General features: G+C 41.4%; 1 protein-coding gene across 1 annotated transcript in view; it reads right to left on the reverse strand.

Moving 5' to 3' along the window:
* Positions 1–8,572, reverse strand: part of SGK1 (serum/glucocorticoid regulated kinase 1) — a 110,926-nt gene extending 102,354 nt beyond the window's left edge. The window contains exon 1 of the mRNA XM_060239747.1: positions 8,316–8,572. Within this exon, the coding sequence (XP_060095730.1) occupies positions 8,316–8,384 (69 nt within the window). The 5' untranslated portion in view covers positions 8,385–8,572. The remainder of the gene's footprint in view (positions 1–8,315) is intronic.
* Between the last annotated feature and the right edge of the window lie 10,553 nt (positions 8,573–19,125).

Genomic DNA, 19,125 nt, shown 5'->3' on the forward strand with positions numbered 1-19,125 from the left:
CATGTAGGAGGCAGTGTGCACAGCTTTCTCCTTAAGGATTTCCTCAGCACTGTTCTCCCATGTACCTGAGTGGAAAAGGTTGTAATGAATGAATGGGGATTGTACCCAAACAGCATCCTCAATTTTTCCTTGTCCTGTCCCTCTTCCCTTTTCCTGCTCAACCTTTGGTGGGAAGAGGAAAGAAAGTTTTGGTGAGGGGTTAAGATCAGCAAAGATTTTGCAAAGACCTTTAGTGATCCCTAAATAAATCTGATTCACATAGTATCACTAACTAGATTGTCAGTTTCAGAGGACAGCCCTGCTGCATTGCAGTAGAAAAGTTAGATTGGAGTGCAGTAACACCTTTGAGACCAACAAGATTTTTAGTGTGCAAGGTTTCCAGCATCAAAGGCCTTTATTTCAGATACCTTTAGCTTTGATTCTCAAAAGGGAGCTTTGACTCTGGAAAGCTTATACTCCAGAAATCTTGTTGATACTGGACTCAAATCTAACTAGATTGCCAGTATCACTAGTGATTTGGCGATGTAACTGGAGTTATTTGGAGCCTGAGTGATCCCATGATGATCTCAGCTGGTCCAAAGGCAAAGCAGAACTAGCAAGATAGCACTCCAGGCACAAACTGGCAGAGTGGCATTTGCTCAAAATGTAACCATACTCCAACGGGTACAATTTTGTTGGTGCTACATTATCCTTCAGTTCAAGGTTTATCAGGCTTCCTGCTTTCTGGATTCAGAATGTGTTCCCAGTTTCCAGGCCCAAGCTCACAATGTTGATGCTGGGGTCAGATTTTCAGTTACACTCTGAATATAATGGTTTTATGCAACTTTCTTTGAGATGGTACTGTATGCTTCAAAGGAAAGCAATAGCTTGCTTTTGGGGGCTCCCTGCTGAGCCCATGAGATTGGACCCTGGACCTCAACCTCAAACTCCCTAGCATTGCAATAATTTCCCCCTGTGTCTCCATTAAGCCAAAGGGTAGTTACAAGGATTGCCAACCTCCAGGTGGGGCCTGGAGTTCTAGAGTTATACCAGATCTCCAGGCAGGAGCAAATGGCAGCTTCAGAGGCAAACTCAATGGTGAACCATGGATTCTAGGTGAGATCCATCCCCAAATTCCCCCTCCACAGGTTTCCAGGAATTCCCCAGGCTAGAGTTGGCTAGCCTAGTAGTTACTGGCTTAGCAGACAGTGGTATTGTCTTACTAAGGGCGTAAATTCAGAACAGTGACTGCCAGACCACAATGTCCATGCTCCCCTTATAAGTGAAGCTCACAGATTTAGAATACAAATAGACTCACTTCAAAATTGGCTCCTTCATATTTGAAAAGTGGAAAGGTTTCAATATCAACTTGAAGATATAAAGTCCTGACTGCATTCTTGAGCTGAACAATACTGGACTTGATACTTGGTCCCTCTATAGGTGTAGCTCAAAATTAATCTCCTCCTCCAAAAGTCAAAAGCTGACAAAGAGGGTGATTAAACTAAGCAGAAAGTGGCATGAGAGGTCTCCTTTTAAAGTAGCGCTTCTAGTGCTTTAAATGGCTTAAAAGTTAATTCCTAGGCATAAAGAGTTTATCGTTGATCATCTTATCAGTTAAATCAGGCATAGCTAGATAGACCCAAGATTTGCTGAAATATCTTCCAACACGAAGCCAATGGTAGGGAAGTTAGTCTTGAGAAAGCAAGGCACAGTAAAACTTCAACTTGTATTTGTAGCTGGGATTCTTGGCCCCAACATTGGGGCCAAGAATCCCAGCTACAAATACAAGTTGATGGGGTATGAACTGGCAGAGACTGACCAAGAGAGAGATCTTGGGGTCGTGGTAGATAACTCACTGAAAATGTCAAGACAGTGTGCGATTGCAATAAAAAAGGCCAATGCCATCCTGGGAATTATTAGGAAGGGAATTGAAAACAAATCAGCCAGTATCATAATGCCCCTGTATAAACTGATGGTGCAGTCTCATCTGGAATATTGTGTGCAATTCTGGTCACCGCACCTCAAAAAGGATACTATAGCATTGGAAAAAGTCCAGAAAAGGGCAACTAGAATGATTAAAGGGTTGGAACACTTTCCCTGTGAAGAAAGATTAAAACACTTGGGGCTCTTTAGCTTGAAGAAACGTTGACTGCGGGGTGACATGATAGAGGTTTACAAGATAATGCATGTGATGGAGAAAGTAGAGAAAGAAGTACTTTTCTCCCTTTCTCACAATACAAGAACTCGTGGGCATTCAATGAAATTGCTGAGCAGTCAGGTTAAAACGGATAAATGGAAGTACTTCTTCACTCAAAGGGTAATATATATATATGTGTGTGTGTGTGTGTGTGTATATTGGCCACTGTGTGACACAGAGTGTTGGACTGGATGGGCCATTGGCCTGATCCAACATGGCTTCTCTTATGTTTTTAAAACCTCACTGCAACTGGGAATGTTTTTCTTGCTCATTTTAGAACAAGTACTCCAATAACTCAGTTCAGCTAGTAGTTCCTTTCTTCTGTACCTTTCCACTTCTCCTTTCTTCTTCTACCTCTCCTTTCTTCTTACCAAAAACTATTAGGAAATTTAGAAGTCTACATAATAATGTCACGCCTCTTAGAAATGTGAATCTTGCCTCCCTAAGCATTTATAAGAAATATAAATTCTGCACTTCAGGAGAATGGCTATCTTATTATTATAAGAGGGAGAATAACCATTCTCTGATAACTGCTGAGCACTATGTAATTTCCAGAGTTCCTGGAGACAAACCTTTTGCATTTTGATATAGATGAATCCTAAATTACACAAGAACTACTTTTGTTTGCATCATGTTTGAAAAGACAAACATAGAGAGAGGAGGCAATGCAGGAATGCATATGTATGCATTCCAGGTTACTGCTTCAGGGTGCATATAAATTATGAACTGTGTGTTATTGCTCTTACATTCCTATGCATATGGTTTCAAACAACAAGAAAAGGCATGCATTTTTTTCCTTTAAAAATGCAGCCTGCTTGCTGAAGTCAATTTTATTGCTTACCTCAGATAGTTTTTTGCTCATTTCATTTCTGATTGAAAGCTTTTCAGAAGCAGAAAGAGAACAGTGGAAATGATTTCTATAAATACAGTATTACATAATTCTCAATTTAAAGTGATGCACAGTGTATCATCCATTTTGGATTATATGCAGCAAGCATCTCATTTAAATCATATCACCAGTCCCTGTGTAAGAGCCAACACTGTGCAGTGGTTAAGGTGTCAAACTAGGATCTCGACTTTGCCACAGAAACTCGCTAAGTGACCTTGGGATAGTCACTATCTCTCCTTAGCCTATCTTGACAGAGTTGTTGTGAGAATAAATGGAGGAGAGAATAACAAAGCTGTAATCTGTTGTAGTTCCCCATTGGGTACAATAACTAAATAAATACAGCATTTGCTCTCTATGATTGCATGCATGTTGCATTGGTGTGCTAATGCTACATAGGCAGGAATCAGCAGATGCTGCATCCTAACTCAGTGGTAAGTGTTGTTTACATGCTAGATATTGCTTTTAAACTGGTCTAAGATTGAGGTCCTGTCTAAGAAAATATGACTAGATTGTAGACTGCAAGGGCCCCATAGGATGTGCCCCATCAATATTCTACAGCAGTATGTATCAGATATGATTTACACACAGTCTATTTATTTGTATAGAAGCTGCAATAGTTGCCTTTCTCCTTTGTGGGTGTGTCCCTTCTATTCAGAATAAAGAAAGCACAACTTGAAATTAAAAAGAAGACATAAGTATGGTAAAATATTAAACTTCACCAAAGTAATGTATTTTGCTATTTTGTCGAAAGAACTGATTCAGATGATGCATCAACAAGGACTACTGATGGAAGTGACAACTCAGCCAACAGTCATATTTCCACAGTTCTAACAAGTGAAAAATCACTTGATCATAAGAGAACTCGTCAGATGGCCAATTTAGATAGACGGGTTAGGCTTATTCAGTCAGCTCATTTATTTGTATAAAACTATTGATTACCACAAAAGTGCCTTATTAAGGCAATGGAGTGGAATTTGTGAATGCTGTTAACTGCTTGCTGCTTTGCCATAGTTTCCTTTTTGTGTCTGGGTAGATTTGCTTCCCTCAGCAGTCTTCACAGCAGTCAGTCATTCTCACTGTGTATGTCCACAAGGAACATAATGCTGGCTGGAGCAGCTATTGGAGTTTGGCAAACCTGGCTCAAGGACATGGGCCAATCCACAATCCAGACTAATGCATATGCTCTTATGCCCCATATTGAATTGATTTCAACAAGAGAAATAAGCTTATGTTCAACATATTCCCATCAAAATTAACATCATTTTAAAACACAGTGGCTGGAATATGTTCCTAGTTTTCCTGGTTTTCAAATTCATATTGTCCCACAATTCCACTTTATGACAGCCAGTGGAATAAAGTGTCAAACAACGAGTCGAGACTGAGAGACACAGGTTGAGACTTCCATTCTGGTGTGAAACTCACTGGGTGATATTGGGCCAGTTTTCCACTTTAATCTACATCACAGAGGTGTTGGATGAAAAAGTAGAGAGGAAACTACCTGTGCTGTTCTGAGTTCCCTGAAGCAAGGATAGAATCACACATCACATCACGCAATCTTTTTTGGCATAACAGGATGGAATAAAAATCAAAGATTGGAACCTTTCCACTTACAGTTATGGGATTTTCACTGCAAAGAGTCACTTACTGTCTAGAAATCCTCTAGTATGAAGTCACCTGGAAACTCATTTAAGGTTAACTGTAACATCCTGTGTAAAAGTTACAGATCCCATAGAGCTAATCCTGTTAGCTCTTAAAACTCTTAAAGCAAATCTTTGTCTGTTGGTTTCTTAAAGTTGTTTGGCTCTATGAAAAAATGGATCTTTGAGCCCTCGCTCTTCATATTTAATCCAACAGTATTATATTAGCTGAAGTACAACATGTAGAAATCTGTAAAAAGGCAGTTTTCCAGCTTTTCTTTTATATGTCCAATGTATCCATGTTAATTGGTAGAGGTTGATTTGCACTGTAGAGTTTCTATGGCACCGAATCATTCAGTTCCAATTTATTTCTATTAAGGTTAACATGAGCAGCAATATATCAGCTTTAATCAAAGAACATATATCTGGACCTAAGTTTTCTAGTGACTTCACCTTGCAGTTGCTCAGCTGACATTCATAAAATCAGCTTTGGTTGGCAGTCATAACTTAATAACACTTTAATATCTCATTTGCTAAAATACTTACTCCTAGAGGTTTGTTGCTGTGAAACTATGCTGCTTTATATGATCATCATTAGAACTAAATCCAATATCTTCTTCTTCTTCTAACTAGCAGGATTACAAAATTCAAACTTTCTCAATATTTGGTCTCTTCCAAGTAAGTTCACTTCGTGATATTCAGTCTTTAGTGTGGGGGGGGTGTTATTTCCCTTGAGTACTTTTTGCAAATTACCTCTACAGTGCTCTTGGACATATGTTCTCTAACTGTGATGTTCTCACTGATAGGTTTGGCAAAAATTATTGTAAGACTGGCCAACTGTAAATAGTTTGGATTCTGTTGCTACTCCATAGATTAGGTTCTGCAAATACTGAAGTCAGCCATCCCTGTATGATTTGCAGACCCAGAAAGGACTTTGTCTGTCACAGACCTGTTTAGTATGTTACTAGGCATATTCCAGGTCCCATGAAAATATCATCTACATGTGACTGGCACAACACCCTTTTATTACAATAGTAAAACACATTTGAAAGTTTAGATGGAACTCAGAGGGTGATTCCCCTATCTTTGTGTCTTCTTGGCAACTATGAGCATTCCCTGGAGATAGTTCTCCCATTAAAACATGCTCAAAGTGGAATTTAATTAATTGCAAGGGACACTTGTAATAAGTACAAACTGTTCAGTATTCAACTGTACACTAAAACTGAAGACTGATCAAAATCACAAGTGCACATTTTGGTTTTGAGAAATTCTGCAGCTGGCAGTGTTGGGCCATATTTCAGTGGGGCAACTAGAGATTTCAGAGTTAAGAGGGCACAGGGCAATATCTACAGCAAAGTTTAATGTAATTGAACCCTTTTCTTGTGGCTACTTAGTTTATCATGTAATTGTTACAAAAAGGCAGTCCACACAGGACAGTCAGCACTGTGTTTTTACAGCAAAAAAAAAATGCTTTTGGCATCTGCAACTAGACATTTCATCCATTTAATTGCTCATAGCAACAGTGAGCACTCTAGGGGTTCCTGCCCATTACAGGTGTCAAAGTAATATTGAAAAGTGAGGGAGCTTGTGTAATGTGCCAATTAGTTCAGTTGGGCTTATGTTATATACACCTGAGCTTTGCATAGCAGGCTCACACATATTGCATTTCAGGGCCTTTTGCCCCACTGTTCACATTTTGAGCTCTCTCTCTCTCTCTGTATAAATACCTGCATATATATCTGCCGATGTAAAACTTAAATAGAAGAATACTCCAGCAGCTGCATGAAATGGTTTCCGGTTCATGAAAGCTTGTCACAATAAATATTTAAGGTATCACAAGGCTTTATTTTTTTTACATAGAACCAGAGAGTCTTGATATATAACAGACCAATGGAGTGGGGAGAACATACCATGGTATCCACTTTACAGATGGGGGACTATCTCCAGTCTGCCATTTGAATCATTGAGAGTGTTATCCTCTGTTCATCATTCAAAGCTCCTAATTTATGCTATGGGAATTTAGAGGAGCTGAGCAGAGATTTTCACTGTTCAACAGCTGGATTAAATGAAGTATCATTTTCCACCATATAAAGCAAAGAAAAAGGTGAATGGGAATGAATGAATGAACAAAATAGTATGCATGATCTTACTCCCATTCATTAAAAATAATCTCTCATTCAAATCATTCAGAAAAAAAATTCATCAAGGGACTAGGTAACACCTGCTCCATCTGTTTTACAGTCATTCCTATTCCGGCCTTATTTGTATAAATACCAGTATTTCCACCACAAAGGACATTTTTTGCTGGTCAGTTAGCAGCATTCATTGATATGGAGGATCCCTGAATGACAGTGGATGCTATTGAAATACTAATACAGAACTATTTATAGGCACCTGTACATGCACACATAGAAACACACACACAGCTCCATAAAGGCATAATCAGCCAAGTACCACACTATGCCACCTTCTGTCTCATCAACAACAAACTGCAATTATTCTGACATACCACATGAAGCAAAAGATATTAGAAGGACTCAAGGATTTTGTAGAGGCTACTATCTCATTATCCTACAAAGCAAACTGCCTCTACTGGGAATGCACTGATATTCAGACTATGGTTATCAACTAGATTATAGACCGTGCCACAGTTTCACTGAGCCAGTGAGCTGCTTTGCTGAAGACGATGAATGGAGTTGATATAATGCAGCACTTTTGGAGATGTGAATGAAAAGGTTGGGAATTGGTTGCATTAGGTAGTCATGAGACAGGGAGACACAGAGTCAAAGATGCTGTAATGGCTCTGAACTGTAATCCCAGAATTACTTGTCATCATTGATACATCAGTCTTGTATTGGTATTCATGTTTACAATTCTTTTCTCCTTCTTATTGTTGACTGATAGATTAGATCACGTTCCCATCTCACAAAAAGAACAATTGAAGTAGGTCATTGAGTGCTCCCAGTTTCATAGGGGGAATGGACAGGGGAGAGAAAACAAAGACAGGCACTGACCAGGGTAAGTTAATAGCTAAGTAATGAATATTTTAAAAGCTTTGCTAGGTCAGAGCAAAGGTTTATCTAGTCCAGTGTTCTGTTTCTTACAGTAGGCAACCAGATGCTTCTCACAGGATCATAACCAAGATCAGGAAAGCAACATCACTTTCTTGTTGTTTGAGACCAACATTTGATATTCACAGGTATACTACTTCTGAACATAGAAGTTCCATTTTGCAGTCATGCCAAACAGCTGTTGAAAACAGAGCCTAAACCCCAAACTCTATGAAGTGCACCATATTTGCTTCTCTGTTAGTGTTCAAAGCTTATGGATGGCACGCTAGTCAGATTATACACATGGAGCTCTATGCCATAGTTAACAAGCAATGAGTAGTATACATGCATTCCTCACCAAACAATAATTACATATTACCATTGCTGTTATCCACTTTCCCTTTAAAACTGGTACAGTAGTAGTGTCCCTTAGTACAGTATTTAGTCTGTACTATTCCATGCTCTTCATATTAATTGGCAGGTCTTACAAAAACCCTGAAATTCATTTTTCAACAGTAAACACAGCAATGAAAAAGAATAGTATATGCTAAGAGCATCCTTACCCTTTTTTTGAAAAACTGAAAAGCAGAACACTTCTTGACTGGAAATCCATTCATGTCTTTGTTGACCATTTTCCTCACGGGAGGCGTACACAGTGATAGATCCAGTGCAGGACTTGTTTAGTTAGTGCATCCGTTTCCCTCAGTGTCCCTTCTGGAAATGCTTAATGAAGACAGACTAACATCAGAAAAGCAGCAAAGATAGAGAAGCTCAGGCAATTGAGCTTTCACACATCCATTCTGCTGCACTGGCTACTGCATTAGTGGCGGTGGCAGCAGCAGCTGCTGCCTTTTTTTTTTCCAGCTGCGCTTAAAAAAACATCGCTTTCATTCATCAGCTGAATTGCTGTAAAGCCAAGACAGGTAGCAAATCTCAAACTGATTAAAAGCAAACCAACAGGGGAGGGTTTTTGTTTTGTTTTTGCCTTCTACTGTGTGGCTTTTCCCGACTCCTTCTTCAGCAAAGCAGGCTAGCGGATTCCTTTTGCTCTTCTTCAGGTGATGGTGTGTGATTCACTGCTGCTTGAGATGAGAGATGGTTTGACTGTGCAAGTTCCAAACGGAGATGCAGTTTAACAGCAGCAGCAGCAACAGCCCAGAGAGAGAGAGAGAGGGAGGGAGAGGGAGAGAGGCATAGGAAGCAGCAGCTGAGCAAAAAAAAAAAGTGCAAAGGATGGAAAGGAGGACTCAGGGCACAAAAAGAGCCCAAGGCAATATGTTTCCTATGGGGAAATAATACTGGCAAGCCTTGCATTACAACGGAAGCATCTCAATTCAGATGGGGGTAGGAGGAAGAGCTTATGTGAGAGAATATGCTATGAATATTCTTTATAAAGATACTCTATTATATTAATTTTCAGCAAATATAAATTGACAGATCTAATTCCAAAAAAGATCAATCTTCCCCCTATGACAAGATAAAATATGAGGGGAAATGATCCTGAAAGTTTCAAGAAGAAAAGAATTTTTTTTAAATCATTTATCTCAGGGATGGCATGGGAAAGTACTTACTACATATGATGTAATTCTGGAGGGCCCCAAAGTCCCCCCCCCCCCCAGCATCAGTGTGGAATATTAATAAAGGCATCCTATGCTCTTACAGATAATTGGGCCTTTCCAGAAAATGTATACTGCAAAGACACATTTGTTCTTTATTTACTATGCAGACATCTTCCCCTGGGGAGGTGCTTGTCTCTTGGGAATATCACATTTTCCTACTGGGAAAATGCATTTCTCATAAACAAGCAGAATATTTGCGATCTGTGGTTGAGCAACTCAGCTCTCTCCTCCACCCCTATATTTTCACCATTTTGTGATCTTAATGTAGACAGTTGTGGTTAAGTTCTTGTCAGTTTCATGCAGCTATGGGTCACATCCATATACTGTTGGATACTGCATTATTACAGCACTATTGCAATCATTTGCAACTGACTTTTCTTGTCCACACAGGGCAACTCAGTTGCAAATGAATGCTATGATTTGCAATATCTGATAGATTGTGGATGCAACCATGATCTAAGTTCTGTGTGTGACACCACAACTTCGTTAAAACTAAGTGGGTATGGCTTTCGTCATTGGCTACATGGGGGATTTCCTGTGCAGATTTTGGAGCTCCATGATGGAATAATATAGTAAATATTGTCTTCAGGGACCTTCCCAGCTGGTTTAAAGGAGGCCATGGTTTGTCCGCTCTTGAAGAAGCCATCACTGGACCTTATGGTTCTTGCTAACTTCCACCTGGTTTCGAACTTGCAATTTCTGGGCAAGATGGTGGAGAGAGTGGTAGTAGAGCCACTCCAGGGCTTCTTGGATGACACTGCTATGCTGGACCCCTTCCAGTCTGGCTTTTGCCCTGGCTGTGGGACAGAGACTACACTGGTCACCCTCACATATGACCTTTGGAGACATCTGGATCAAGGCAAGAAGGCACTGCTATTACTTCTTGACTTAACAGCAGTGTTCAACACAGTCAACCATGATCTCTTGGCCCACCACTTTGCCAGTGTTTCCAGTGTTGCAAAGTGGTGGGCCAAGATATGGAGGAATGCCTTACAATGGCTCTCCTCCTTCTTTTACAGTTGGGGACAGAGGGTGATGCTTGGAGAGGAGTTGTCTCAGTGACATCCACTAATATGTGGTGTGCCACAGGGAGCCATCCTCTCCCCCATTCAGTTGGCCCGAAGGTATGGGCTCGGCTGTTATCAATATGCTGATGATACTCAGCTCCATTTGTTGATGGATGGCCAGCCAGACTCCACTCTGGGGACACTGAACAGGTAATTAAAGGCTGTGACTGGATGGTTTCAACAGAGCTGACTGAAATTGAATCAGATCAATGTAACTTGCTCTATGCAGGGTTACCCTTAAACTTAACCCAAAACTGCAGCTGGTACAGAATACAGCAGTATGGATGTTGACAGCAACATCTTAATGGGTGCACATTCAGCCAATGCTGTGCCAATTGCACTGGCTGCCAATAGAGCACCAGAGCCAGTTTAAGGTTTTGATGTTACCTTCAGAGCCCTATGCAGCCAAGATGTTCTCCAGATTTTGGGCCCTCCAATCCACCAGCACAGCATTGGCCAGGGGGGAGCCCCCCCCCCAAGGAGCTCCATTGGCAACCAATGTGCTCTGTGTGATGGCATCACTCAGAAGTAACATAATTGCACCAGGCATATCGCACAGGGACGCTCTAGCATTTTGGTTAAAAAAAACTCTATGGTACCATAGGACAGTCCCCCCCACTTGCACCCAGGTAAGACCTGGCAACTCTAGAACTTCATATTTTGGGGACCGTCTCTCCCCACATGTGCCCAGCAGTGCTCCAGTGATCAACATCTTTTAGTTGTCTCTGGCTCAAATTGGTCCAATTAGCCTCAACCAGGGCTTTTGCCACTATGCCTGGTGGAACAAGCTCCCACTTGAGATCTGGGCCTTGTGGGAATTGTTACAATTCTGCAGGGCCTGTAAAACAGACCTCCTCTATCCAGCAGGGAAAGTTCAACTGATAAGGCAAAACTGATAAGGAGCTTCTTTAGGCTTTGTCTTGAGATGAATGCATTTCATTTCCGCCAAAGTTTTTAAAAACTGAAATGAAACATTCTCAGAATGCCAAATTCTGCACCCTATACCAGATTATATATGTATGCATAGCAAATATATGGAGGCACAGAATACATACCATTACCATTATCCGAGCTGTTTGAGGTAGCTTTGAAGCTGCTGGGTCAGTTTCTTGAGGCTGTGGTCAAATGGTTGAGGATGAACAAATTGAACCTTAATCCAGACAAGATGGAGGGAAGTAGAGAGCTTGGCTAGTATTGATTTATCAGACATGGAGTTAAACTTTCTGTAGTAAAGCAAGTTAAGATCTTACTGGTGGCCCTGGACCCAACCTCATTAATGAATAAGCAGGTCAGTGGCAGTGCTGCTGCTAGAAGTTTCTTCTTTCAATTACATCTAGAGTGCAAACTTGCTCCTTATCTAGATCCTGCTGATCTGCTATGCTGATCCATGCTACTGTAACCTCCAAACTGGACTACTGTGATGCACTCTGTGAGGGACTGCCTTTGAAGATGCTATGGAAGTTCCAGTTGGTGAAAAATGCAGCAGCAAGGCTACACTCTGGGGCCAACCACTCAACATATCCAACTCCAATGTTGTGTCAACTGTCCTGGCTACTGATTTGCTTCTGGGCCCAATTTAAAGTGCTGGTTATTTGCCTATAGCTTTCATACTTACTGTACATCTCCCAGTATGCTCCCCCTGGGCCAATTAAGTTCTTAAAATTTTCCTTTCCCTCATTGTTAGCAACCTTCCTGTTCTGGTAGTGAAAGTTCTATAGAGGAAAACCTTTGCAAAAGGCACCACACAATGGGAGCTCCCAGTGTTGAATAAGCAGATGTTTAAGATGTATTCTGTCTTTAGGTCTAGTATCAGAAAACTGAAACCATATGCACACAAAAAGAAGGCCTTGAAGTCATTATGATTTTGGCATCTTACTTTTTGTACCAGAAGAACATGATATGCACAATGTTCTCGATATTGGCAGCTGCCGTTTTGTATGAATAGAGGAAGGCATGTATTTTCCAGTTTCAATACCTGTGAATGGAAAGCCAGATTATTCTTTTCCAAAGCCAAGGAATGTGCATGTTGTTCCATTTCCACAAAATAACTAGCATGCACATGGTAGGATCACATATAGCATGCTATCTGGCTACATGAAGTAGGAATGCCAAAACCATAACGATTGAAAAGGGCTTTACTGGGTCTGGCTTCTGATTAAATGTGCCCTATGATTTAAAAAAGCAACTGCTATCCACATTGTCAGTCTCTTTTTGTCTTGTAATGTTTTAAAAAAGGTCTCTGAGCTATTTGGACAAAGCTTTGATGTGTCTTACCTCAGCTATTTTTTCATGTAAATTAATACTATTGTCCTTAGATGTATTGTTTTATTCCTTTCTGCCTGTTTTGTGAATTAAATGCTCACTCATAATCCCAGGCCAGAGATCTCTGATGAGATTTGATGGAAGCCCTGGTCTCCTCTCATTATGTTTATGATTAGTTTACCAGATACCACAATTCCCCTTTTCTCAAGGCTTGCCAGACCCTTTCTTCCATTTTATTTCTCCCCTTATACATTTGCATATCTTAGTTGAGAAGTCAGAGTGCTATTATAGCAGTTAGGTTGTTAGACTGTGACTGGTAAGGCTCAGTTTACTGGGTAACTGGGGCAGGTTACTATCAGTGTAACTTGACTTCCAGGATCGTTGTGAAAATAAAATTGGTGTAGCCATATGTGATGGCCAGAGCTTCTTGGAGGAAGGGTTAGGATAAAGACAGAATAATTCAGTAGAAGTGCCTGGCTCCCTCCCACCACCATACATTTAGTCTATGCAATGTTCATGTGATTTGGCACTTGAAAATAACATGAAGGTCATGTTTCCCAGCTTTATAGCATGGGCCGCGGTCACACTCACCATTAAATCCATCCCTAACCCGTCACTATTATACTCAACAGCTTTTTTACAACGCATTTCCTGATCATACATCCCTCCATCCTTCAGCTCTAAGCAGCGTTGGTCCTGTCGTTGGTTGATCAGAGGTCTCAACGGACCTCATTTTTTGATATGGCATTCCGCACTCGCGCAAGCGCAGTACCATGGGATATCATGCTAGGCTTTTTTTTTAAAGGTGCCAGAAAAGGTGGGCGATCTGCCCCCCCCCCCCCCAATTTAAACACCCAGCCAGGGAGAGGAAGCCCAGGAGTTCTCTATGCTGTCTCTCCACCTGGCAGGGAGACAGCAAAGGTGGGTGATCTCCCCCCCCCCATTTAAACACCCTGCTGGGGTGTTTAAATGGTGGGGGGAGCACGGCAACTCTCTTTGCTGTCTCTCTGCCTGGCAGGGAGTCGGCAAAGATGGGTCATCTTCCTCTCCCCTCCCCCATTTAAACACCCCACTGTGGTGTTTAAATGGGGGGGAGCACAGCAACTCTCTTTGCTGTCTCTCTGCCTTGTGGGGAGGCGGCAAAGGTGGGTCATCTTCCTCCCCCCCCCCATTTAAACAGGATAGGGTAAAAGCCGGAATGGGCCGGATCAGGCCAGAATGGGCATTAAACAACGTAGACTGTCACAAAAAATGTATACCCCACCAGGGTGTTTAAATGGGGGGGGGAGCACAGGAACTCTCTTTGCCGTCTCTCCACCTGGCGGGGAGAAGGCAAAGGTGGCCGATCTGCCTCCCCCCTACCATTTAGGAAAGGTCCCCTGTGCAAGCACCAGTCGTTTTCAACTCTGGGGTGACGCTTCTTTCACAAAGTTTTCACGGCAGACCTTTTATGGGGTGGTTTGCCATTGCTTTCCCCGGCCATTACACTTCCCCCCCCCCAGCAAGCTGGGTACATACTTTACTGACCCGGAAGGTTGGAAGGCTGAGTCAGCAATTGCTGGCGCAATGATATCATTTGGAGTGGGCTCTCGCAGGGAAGCGGATGTGCGCTTGTGATGAGTCGGCTACAATGGAGCGTTCAAACATAGAAAGTATGCGTGGGAGTCATCAGAAGCATTCTTATTCCGGATTTAATGTACTATCAAAAAAAGTCCGCATCTCAGTCGTGGCAGTTCGGGACATGAACAAGCCAACGACCATTGCCAGATGCTGATGTTTGGACAACCACATAAAATCCGACATGCATCTGGCTTTCATCCATGCCCATCTTGTCAGTTTATGTACGTCTGACCTTGGCCATGATGTCTCCACCAAAGTTATCCACCCACAGTTACTTTTGATGACTTACTTGCACACTCATTGACGTTAGCCATTGATGGCACACTACATTTAATGACTACATTAAAAAGAGGAAAGGGGAACCCCAGTTCTCTGCCACTTTGTATACTCTTCCTTGTTTGGTCATTTGGAGCTATTTGTTCCTGATGACAGGTGAAAGGCTGTTTACAAAATCATCACTTCCATGTTTGTTAGTATGAAAATTAGTGCCTCATTATACAAGTATTAACATCCTGTTGATGTCCCTTGCTGGTGTTTGGACAAATTTGTCATGATAGCCCTTATCCTCTTGGCAGATGTTCTGTTTCTTTGCAAGTTTTAGAACAAACTCTAAACCTGATTCCCCCGCCCCCCCGACCAATGAAAGCCTTCCCCCCTTTTTTGGTCCATGTACTGTAGCAAATTTCTTGGTGTGGTATGTATAAGAGGAACACTTTTTGTAAATGTTTGCATAAATTGAGCTCTGCTGGTTAACTTAACTGCATAATGTCCTCTCAGAGGGTTGTTCATTTCTCTTCTCTTCTGCTGTTATCTAAGACCTTCTCAGTCACTTAGCCAACTCTTTGGACTAGTCTATTAGAGGACATTCATTTCCTATTCTTTAGAAGGAATACAAGAGGCTTTTTATTTTGTTTATCATTGAATAATATTGAATATTCCATTGTGGCTGTAAGTGAACACATCATGGTCAACCTTGTGTGTGTAAAGGTGTTGTTAACCTATGTTTCTATAGTTTTGCTGTATTTTATTGTATTATATTATTTTGCCATATGGTAGGATACAATTTGTACTCTGCTAGGGGAAATGTCTGGAACCAGTTTTGCTGGTGGAAAAAAAATATATAAAATAAGCTGAAAGAAGAATCATATAGGGTCAGGGTTCAGCTGGAAAGGTGGATCAAGTTTCCAGCATGCTGGATTAATAAGGCTCACCTTCATGCTTTCCTGATACCTGTTCAACCTGTGAATTTGTAAATAGATTATTACAATACTCACACAAGTCTCCAACAGTGAAATCCTAAGGAGAGTTACACCAATCTATGTCAATGGAAGTCACTTGAATCAGAAGGGTGTAACTCTGTTTAGGATTGCACTAACACTAATCTCCAAAGGAATTCACCTTCCAGAAATTGTCCTGGACTTCCTGCTGCTGTAAAAGGAGGAACATAAAACAAACTTCACGATGTGGAATCTGAACATTCTTGGTACAGGGGTTCCTAACTTTTTAAAGTCTGTGTCAGCCTTTGATTCTGGCACAGGGTGGTGGGCATTACTATAATGTGGCAGCTGCATAAGGTGAAGCCAGCCACCAAATGGCTGCCAGAAGAGCCAACCCCAGCATGTCAGGAAATGAGATCATGCATAACTCTAATAGTAACTCTTCAGCATTTCAGGCAAAAGCTCTGTTTAACAGAATACCTTTTAAAATTAATATATTGTTTAGTGATATTTTCTGGCATACATACAGCTTAAATTCAGTTACACAAAAGCAGCAATGCAAGCATACAAATATTCAAATGCATAAATCAAACAGTAGATGTCTTCTTACAATGTTTTATTCTTATTGCTTGAGTCTTACATGAACAGCAGGAGTTCCCAGACTTTGCAATTGTATCAGTAATCACCCATCACTTTAGATTATTGACAAAGATTGATGGACACAAGCTTGGCTCCCATTTAAAATACCAGATACACAGACATAAACAGAGGTGTGGTGCTTTATTCAAATAAGTCTCCTGGTGTTCTCTTGAAGAAGAAGGCACATAATGAGGAATTACCAGCCTTGTGATAGGTGGAATCATCACCTCTTGAGGGCTTAGCAGAGAAGCAGTTAGAGGAAAGAGCTGCCACCTGGGAAATGTGGGCTGTGAAGCAATAACAGGAGTCTTGTTCTTCCTGTTTTTGTTGTGCTTATAATATACACCTTTTGCACATGGCAGATTTAAAGCTCTCATTTCAAGCTTCAGTTAGGTTTTAAATAGTTTCATTTTCCTTTATTGTGAATCATGTGTGTAATTCCGTGTTCTGGATTATGATATCTGCTCATTTTAAGAAAGAGTAAACCAGTATTGGATATTAAGAGTAGACATGTGCTATAGTCCTGAACAACACCATTATTCTCATGAAACTGATGACAATCCCAGACAACTTTTGTGAATGACCCAATAGTGTGAAATAGTAATAATAAGTGTATATAAAAAGGTAAAGGTAATCTCCTGTGCAAGTACCGAGTCGTTACTGACCCATGGGGTGATGTCACATCATGACGTTTTCATGGCAGACTTTTTACAGGGTGATTTGCCATTGCCTTCCCCAGTCATCTACACTTTACCCCCAGCAAGCTGGATACTCATTTTACCAACCTCGGAAGGATGGAAGGCTGAGTCAGCCTTGAGCCTGTTACTTGAGCCCAGCTTCTGCTGGGATCAAACTCAGGTCGTGAACAGAGCTTGGACTGTAGTACTGTAGCTTACCACTCTGCACCATGGGGCTCCTCAAAGTGTGTATACAGTCATCTAAACATAGTCACTAACATTCACTCTGAGAGCCAGTTTGGTGAAGTGGTTAAGTGTGCATACTCTTATCTGGGAGAACTGGGTTTGATTCCCCACTCCTCCACTTGCACCTGCTAGCATGGCCTTGGGTCAGCCATAGCTCTGGCAGAAGTTGTCCTTGAAAGGGCAGCTGCTGTGAGAGCCCTCTCCAGCCCCACCCACCTCACAGGGTGTCTGTTGTGGGGGAGGAAGATAAAGGAGCTTGTGAGCCACTCTGACTCTTCGGAGTGGAGGGCAGGATATAAATCCAATTTCTTCTTCTGCATGCCAAGCTTGTTGAACCTGTGGACATTTTTTCCATGGGTTAAACAAGCTTGGCATACAGAAGAAGAAGAAGATAAGGTACCTTATCAATTCTGATAAGGTAGTGAATGCCACCAGAAAATGACTGCCATGGGGTGGGTGGGGCCATTTACAAAATGGCTGCAATGAAAGACTGGTCAATCACAAAACTGAGAGGTGGCAAGATAATCATAGTTCTATGATAAAGGCAAATGCTTCCAATGCAAATGTGATGTCACTTGGGACCTTTTGAAGCACCTCTGCACTAAGAAGGAGGAGGATAGCTGGGATTGACTCTTTGCCTAGGGGAAGAGATACTGTTTGGTTTCAGTTTCCAGAGAATGGTATATAGGTTTGCTTCCTGCATGACCCCTGGGAAAGGTTGCCTAGCCTCAAGAGATAAAGAAATATGTGCCTATGGTGCACAGCTGTGATGAACCTGTTTGGAATGAGCTCAGTGCTTCACTAACCAGTCATCTAACAGGGAATAACCCAAAGTTATATGTGTGTGTTTTTTCCTGTTTCACTCAAAACTCTTTGGGTTTTAACCTCAAGACTGAAGAAGCAATCAGGAGATACATTAATGGGTGTCATGACATCCATGGGCTTCATTTGTTGACTGCTGATGTATGCCTAAAAAGTCATGAAATATGTACCTATTTGGGGGCATTCATTAAATATATCTAGGATAGCATCATTGACACTTCCCTGTTAAAGTTAGCAAAAACTCAATAAACAGTCAATCTGGAAAAGGATTAGCCTTAGATTACAGTGACATTGGGGTTTTATGAAGCTGAAAATGCTTTACATTCAGACATGCTGCCTCAAATAAATCAAATAAAATGAAAAAATGTACATTTATTACATCATTCATATGATTTTTGTTTCTCTGATTCTGTATTTGATTTCCTTTGGAGGCTCAGGTCTTCTCAGTGGCATGTAGTGTCTCTTATCAGCTCTAGCTGGTTCACCAGCTAAAGCCATTCCTAGAGAAGTATGAGCTATCCAAAATGATCCATGCGCTGATCACATCCAAGTTAGATTACCGTAATGCACTCTACATGCAGCTGTCTTTGAAAGCAGTTTGAAAACTTCAGTTGGTCCAAAATGCAGTGGCCAGTGTCCTGCCAGAGGTTGGAGTCCTGTGTTGAAAGAGTTGCACTTGTTGCTCATCTGTTTTCAGGAACAATTTAATGTGCTGGTTTGTATCTTTAAAGCTTTGAACAGCTTAGAGCCAGAGAACCTGAAGGACTATTTCCTCCCATACTCTACAGTCCAGAAGTTAAGATCTGCTTCTCAAGCCCTGCTCTCTGTGTTCCTGCCTTCAAAAGTGAGACACGAATGTTTAGGAGCTAAACAAACTGTTTCAGTTTGAGAGGTTCATGATACAATAGTACAGCCCCCAGAGTGTTTAGACACCAAGCTCAAAGAGGATCTCCAGCTGAGTCTCCTCTACCTGCCCTCCAACTTTGGAGATGATTGGATTTATGGGGTCTGAATTACAGCCCTGAAAGAAGATGCCCCCATCCTCCATAGTTTCCAATGGAGGGGGAAATCAGCAAAAAAGGCAAGTGCAATAAAAGCCTAGCAGAACAGAATCAAAGTCCCAAAGAATCTCTGCAATAGAAATTGAAGGTGGGGTCCATTTTTGCAACACCAGAAGAATCAGTGCAATGGGCCCAGCAGAACC

The sequence above is a fragment of the Heteronotia binoei genome, chromosome 1 (genome assembly GCF_032191835.1).
Source record: "Heteronotia binoei isolate CCM8104 ecotype False Entrance Well chromosome 1, APGP_CSIRO_Hbin_v1, whole genome shotgun sequence".
Classification (NCBI taxonomy): domain Eukaryota; kingdom Metazoa; phylum Chordata; class Lepidosauria; order Squamata; family Gekkonidae; genus Heteronotia; species Heteronotia binoei.